This window comes from Ammospiza caudacuta, chromosome 14 (assembly GCF_027887145.1).
Source record: "Ammospiza caudacuta isolate bAmmCau1 chromosome 14, bAmmCau1.pri, whole genome shotgun sequence".
NCBI classification, from domain to species: Eukaryota; Metazoa; Chordata; class Aves; order Passeriformes; family Passerellidae; genus Ammospiza; species Ammospiza caudacuta.
This window is the reverse complement of record NC_080606.1, coordinates 2,222,619-2,229,370: the sequence shown is the minus strand read 5'-3', so window position 1 is coordinate 2,229,370 and position 6,752 is coordinate 2,222,619. Positions and strand designations below refer to the sequence as shown.

At 46.5% G+C, this 6,752-nt stretch overlaps 1 protein-coding gene across 1 annotated transcript in view; it reads right to left on the bottom strand.

Moving 5' to 3' along the window:
* Window positions 1-329: 329 nt before the first annotated feature.
* Window positions 330-6,752, bottom strand: part of LOC131563863 (vascular endothelial growth factor receptor kdr-like) — a 130,451-nt gene continuing 124,028 nt past the window's right edge. The window contains exon 30 of the mRNA XM_058814047.1: window positions 330-5,632. Within this exon, the coding sequence (XP_058670030.1) occupies window positions 5,428-5,632 (205 nt within the window). The 3' untranslated portion in view covers window positions 330-5,427. The remainder of the gene's footprint in view (window positions 5,633-6,752) is intronic.

The following is a 6,752-nucleotide window of genomic DNA, read 5'->3' as shown; positions in this document are numbered from 1 at the left end:
CTCTCAGCCCCATTTATTGAGATATCTTAGCAGTAACCAGACACAATGTCTGTGTTCCACAGGCTGTTCTTGGCAGAGGCTGGTTTGGTGCATTTCTGCAGCAAATTGCCCATTTTTTTCAGAGGTCTGTGAATCTTTAAAGCAAATGCAGTGGGCAGCTCCCTCTGAGCAGTGTGGCAGCCTCTGTCCTAACTTTGGAACCCCCTGTAGAAATCTGGATGAGATCTATGCCTTGCAAAAGTCTCTCAAAACTGTTGCATTATTTATTTTTATTCTGCTTCAAGGACAACACTTTTCAAACCAAGAGATGACACAGAGGAGCCCTGGGCTGTATAAATATAGAATCTTTTTTATTTTTTTGGTTAATAGATACAGTACAATTTTTGACTACATAAGAAAGCGTTGTTTTCAGTGCATACATTCTTCAGGCAGACAGGAACATGGCAGACAAACATTCCTTGGTGGTTTGAACATGGCACTTGGTTTATTTCTGTAAGTCCCAAGTTCCTGGGACTTGGGACTTTTTATAGTTTATTTCTGTCAGTCCCAAGTTCCTGGCTTTCCCCAGTTTTCCTTCGTTTATTTCTGTAGGTCCCAAGTTTCTGTTTTTTCCCAGTTGTCAGTGGCTGCTTTGACAACTCAAGGTCTAAGGAAAAATGAATTTAGTGCTACCAGGAGAACAGGACAGTGCTCAGTGCATCCCACATTGTTCTCCCTGTCACCCTTGTGGTCCCAACTGACCCAGGCCAGCAGGTTTTCCATTCTGTATTCACAGAAATGGAAATAACAATGTCAAACAAACCACCCAGTGCTTGGGTTCAGCACCTCCACAGTCCCCTGTACTGCCTGACTCCTGAGAGGCCCAAATCCCAAACTCCTCCCTGAATTTCACTTGTGCAAGTTGGTGCTGGTGCTGTGACATTGGCAAAATTCTTTCTGTTCTTTTGTGGTGTAGTAAAAACCCAGGAAAATGGAACCCAGCATTTGGCCATTACATTTTCAGGAAGGAGAAAAAGAATTATTGCTGCCTTTTGTGTTTTTAATTCACTGTATGATAAGGAAAAACCTCTAGGCTGATCTGTGAGTGTGATTCTGACCCTGAGCAATTCCTGTGTTCAGGGAAACCTGATAATGCTTATCTTGCTCTGTAGCTGTTTTGCTACAGGAACCGTTTGCAGCAGTTCCTGGTGTGTCCCCTTGGTGCTGGTGGGATTTAGGGATCCTGGAGCCCAGCCCACATCCCCATACAGATGGAATCTGCAGAGTGAGGCAGGACATGAAGGATAAATGAGGGGAAACATCAGGAGCCAGCCTGGCCAGCTGCAGGCTTGGATGGCAGCTGAGATTCCTGCAGTGAGCACAGAGCAAATCCAGTGACAGGAACACCTGGGTGCAATGGGGTGTCCTGGCATTGGCCAGGCAGGTGAGGGAGGGAGGGAGGCTTTGTGTCACTGGGGTGTCAGCAGAGCCCTGGTGTGTTCCCCTGCAGCACTCAGGGGTTTGTTTGACACCTTTACTCAGACTTTGAGTTTTATCTGATTTCCTTGACATCCCAAGCAGATACTTGGGATACACTCTGCTGGGGATCCCCTTCTTGTGGGGAGAACCTTACAGAAACCTCATTGTTTGAGGAAAGGACTCTGGGAAAGATCACATTCACACAGTCACCAGCCTTCATTTTGCTCCAGACACCAATATTGAAAAATCAGTAGATTAAAAAGCTTCTCCTATTCAGGGAAGGACACAAAGAACTTCCATAATACAAATATATAGTACAAACTAATTTTCCTTGGCTATATATAGAGGGTTTAATGTGAAAATCTCACTTTAGATTATCTAGTTCAGCCTCTGCAAGCACAGGATAAACAGCAGTGAAATGATCCTACACCTGATCTTAGGGAAAAGGCAGAGCAAAGCAATCCAAGGGGACTGGGAGAGCAAATAACAAGAAACAAATGAAAAATAGAGAAAAGGGGAGACAGGAGATGGTTACAACACCAGCCTGAACAAGAACATGCAGGTGAAGGCACTTGGACAACTGGTGGGAGGTGATTGTTGGAGAAGAGAAAACAAAATTCCATGGAGAGCTCCAAGTTCCTTTGCCCTGATTCTCTGGGCCTCCAGGAGCACAAAAGCAGGAGGAGTGAGCACCATCAAAGGAACAAAGGTACATATTAATACAGATCCCACTGAGCTCAGGTTAGAGAAAGCAGCTGGCAGACAGGAGTCGAGTAAGAATCCCTGAGAAGTCTGAAAAAATAATAAACATCACATCATTTAAACAATTTACCCCTTCTGATCCTCTAGCCAATCCACCAGCCTCCAATAAAAACCCAGGCAGTGGGAATCCCTCACCTTTAACACATGCTGCACATGGTGACACTTCCAGGAATGAGATAAACCTGCCAAATTCCTCCAGATTCCTGTTTCCTAACTGAAACTAAATGAATGGAGAAGAAGTGAGAGGCAGAGGCACTCCCAGCCAAGAGAGCTGCTGTGCCATGGCACTATGGGGCACTGTAAACTGGAGCCTGGCCTGCAAGCATTAGTGAAATGTTTAGTACAATACTTAACTCTGTTACATCTGGGTAGTTCTTTCTTTTTGGACTAAAATGTTACAAATTTTACCATATAAATGAAATACTATATTTGTTGCTACAGGGTACACTATATACATCATTGGAAGAAGATAACAATAATTAAATTAAGGGAGGCAAGAGAAGGACAAACAAAATATTAGTAAATAAAATAGAATATGTTCAATAATACTTTTCAGGCATTGTTACATTTACTATAAGGAGGAAAAAATCTTCCATGAAATGACATTGGAAACAGCTGCCCAAACATCAGTCAGTCCTGTCCATCGCTGATGTGCTCAGGATGTTCTCAGTTCTGCCCCTGCAGAGGAGCCCTCAGTGGGGCTGTCAGTGCTGCCAGGGCTGTAACCAGCTGGAGCATGGAGCTGTGCCTGTGCCACCACCTCAGGTGGCACAGAAGGGCTGGTGGTTGTCACCGAGAGCCAGAAGGGCCCTGGCGCCCCACACTCCAATGGGCCCCGCTCCCCAGATGTGCTCCTGTGCCTCTACCCTGCAGCTCATCCTGCAGAGAGGGGAAAGGGGAGGCCCCGTGCTCAGCTCCCCCAGCAGAGCAGAGCTTCCCATGCTCCTCAAAACACAGAGCACACCTGCAGGTTTGGTTCCTGCATTTCAGAGTTCCTCAGTGAAGGTTTTTCAGCGCCGTTTTCTCACCCTCCAGCCCAAGGTGCAGTGACAAACATCTCCAGCTGAGGCATCAACAGCAGAGCCACACACAGGCTGCACCTTCTCTTCCTTTGCCTCATCAGTCATTTATTTCCACAAGAACTGATTGATTGATCAATCAGTTGATTGATCAGAGCTATAGATAGCTAACAGTGTTTGATGGAAAACCAATCCAGTGAGCTTCCTGGGGCTCATCAGAATTCTTTCCCAGTAGTTTCTTCTCTTCTCTGACCAGCTCTACTTAGTACATAGGTACTAAAATACAAAGCAGTGCAAAATGACCATAAAGCAACTACAGCCCACACCTATCTAGCAGGTGCACTATGAGCAGGGGCTCTGGAGGGACTGCAGGTGATTTATAAGGGACTCTGAAGTGAAGGAGAAGAAGCAGTGCAGTTCCCCAGAGCCCATCCTTCAGATGCTTGAGAGTTCACAGTTAACATGGGGTGGGTTTGGAGATGTGTTTTCCCCTTTGATAATACCTGAGGCTTGTTTGTGATTCCTTCAGCACAGCCCACTGCAAGCACTCATCCAGAAAACTTCCTTGGCTGCTGCGAGGGCGTGCAGCTGTCTTTGCCAAGGTAACAGCATCATTTTGCAAGGCTTGGATTTCATCCTCCTCTAGTCTGAATCATGAGAAAAAATTCTTTTTCCACTGAAGAAGTCAAATCAAGGGAGAAAAGGAAAGGGTTGTGCAGAGCTTGGAGGAAGCTGCACAGGGAGCCATTTACAGATCAGTTTGTAACTCAGGAGGTTACAGCCCTCACTGTCAGAGAACATCTTGCTCATCCTGATTTTTTCTCCTTGTAGCCTGGAGACCTTTCCCTTCCTAAATTTTAAAGCCAACTCTGATTGTTACAGAGCACATGAAAGGCTAAGGATTGTTTGCTGATTTGTGAGGCTGCTGTGATGATGCACAGGGCACACAGGGCACCTGGGCACACTTGTAACTGTCCCTGCCACCCCCAGCTCTGGGGCAGGGGCAAACCCACTGTCAGTGTCTCACATGGGAGAATTTGTGATCCTTTCAGTCCTGCTGCAACAACAGCTTTGAATTACCCTGAACCAGGAAGGGCTTTGCATTTGATACCAGTATTTACCTTGGCAAGACAGAAAAAATTGTGTCATGGGCTTGCAGCTTAACAGGGAGAGTATCCCCAGGGTCAAACCCTTGGGCACCCCCACAGAATCCAGAGGAAATGCTATTTTCTGTTTTGTGTGTTGTTTTAGTAAATAGCCTGTGTGCAGAAAGGAAACATAAAAATGCTGCTGCCCTGCTGGTGCCTCAAGGGTGTGTGTGAGTTTTTGTGTAACTCTTGTGCTGGTAATGAGAGTTTTCTGCACATTCACACAAAAGTGTGTGTGAGCTGGGAAGTTCTGTTTGAGTTGAGAAGGTTCTTGCTTAAGGCAGTGATTTTGCCTTGCAACCATTGCAGAGTATCTCCAGCAAGGTTCCCTATTGCATGTCTGCAGAATAAACTGCTGTTGGAACAAGGGGAGAGCCCAGGGGCTCAGGTTTAACCACACTGTGTGCCCTGCTGCCCAAAGAGCAGGCACACGGGCACTACCAGCCTGCTCTGGGCCATGCTGTCCTCTGGGCAGTGGAAATTACTAAATCCAAATTGCAACCAGAATAGCTTGGATTGCAGAATATTTCAGCAATATTTACAGGAGGTGAAATCCCAAGTTAGGAAGGGTGTTTCAGCTTTTCTCCAAGCCCAAACCTTTCATGTGGCTGCTGCTGTTTTCAACAGATCCCTTCCAGCACTGGCCTAACCAATCCCTGCAGATGTGTCAGGGCCAGCAGCTTGAATCTTATGTTCCCACCCAGCTTGGCATGACCCTCATGGGGTGAAGTGGGGATGCAGGAACCTGTGGGTCTGGCAGTGCCAAGGAACAGCCCCAGCCAGGGGGAGGAGTGGCAGCAGTTCAGGGTTACAGCTCCTGCTATGATTCTGACAGACAATGTCATTAATTCACTGCAGATCTTGCAATAGGCCTTTAAAGAGAAGAGAGAAGATGCTCTGAAATTATTTCTAATCCCATCTGAGATGTGCCAGCAGAAACATGTGAAGCATTACCCCAGCAGAGCTCCCTCCTGTGTGACCCAGGCTCCCTGGGGCACAGCAGAGCCTGGCAGGGCTGAGCTCAGCCCCTGGGGCACTGCCTACACTGGGGGGGCTGAGTAGTGCATGACAGAGTTGTAGTCTGGGGGAGGGCTGTGGCACTCCAGGCTGGGGTCCATGGGGAGCAGGACAGAGTCCTCCAGGGGGAACTCCATGGTGTCCTCTTCCACCTGCACTGCTGGCTGGTACTTGACAGTCTCGTGGTCAGCCAGGATGGATTCCTTGCTCCTGCTGACAGCTCTCCTCCTGTTGGAACAAACATGGGGATGTAGCCAGCCTGTCTCCATAACCAGTGGTCAAAATGATTTCTTCAAGAAATAAATATATAAAAATATCTATTTACTTCTATGGCATTCTGTAAGACAGTTTTGCTGACTGGATAAGGGAACTGAGGTATTTTAAATAACTCTGTGTTTTAAAAGTAGATTTAGGAGTAATTCCAGCTCTGCTGCCCTGTCCTTTCAGCTCACCACGTTTCAGTATACCACAGATCCCTTACTTGTAAAGGCACCTGTCCTGTACACACAGTAACATCCTCTCTCATTGTTCTGACACAGGTCAGTAGAAATTTGACTTTTCTGAAAGCAGAACTGAAGGCTATGACTTTTCTTGAAGCATGATAAGGGATGAAATACTGAATAATCTCAGGCAGACTCTAATTTAAACCAATACTGAAAGCAGGAGCGTGTGTTGAACATACCCAGGCAGTGCAGGGCAAAATCCCTTTTATATTCCCCAGCCCTTTAACATTCCTGACCTGCTGGAGGGCAGTGTTTTGTAGCATCCCAGCTGTTTTTATTTCCTGTCTTCCCCTGTTCCAGGTGATGGAAAATGGGACAGAGCAATTCCATCAGATGGGGCAGCCTCAGGGTTCAAAGCAGGAGAACCTTGAGACAAAGTGACCTTGAGGAACAGCAAGGGCTGTGGAGAACTCAAAAGGTTCTTTCTGTCACAGGCTGCCTTAAAAATTATATTCTGTCAACCTTGGTTTGCACTTCCATGGTGCAAAACCAGGACACTGAGCAGGCCTCCTTGGAAGAGGCCTGGATAACTGAGGGGTGCTCCAAAGGATTCCAGTGTGAGAGTGGCCTCTGAGCTGCTGCACTTTGCTCAGGACCCTTTAATCTTGGGAAGGAACCTCAGCCACAGACTCATCACAGCACTGCTCAAGCCTCAGCTCAGAATGACTTGAATGTGCCTGGGAGAATTAAAAACCAGGCAGTGCCCAAGTACTTTGTGTGTGTGCTTCATATGTGTTTAAAGTAGTATCGAGTTACATTTTAATGACCCTAAACCAAATCTGAATAGTCAACAGTTCATCAAATAATTGTATAATTCATTACACTCATTTTATTGGCACTTGTGC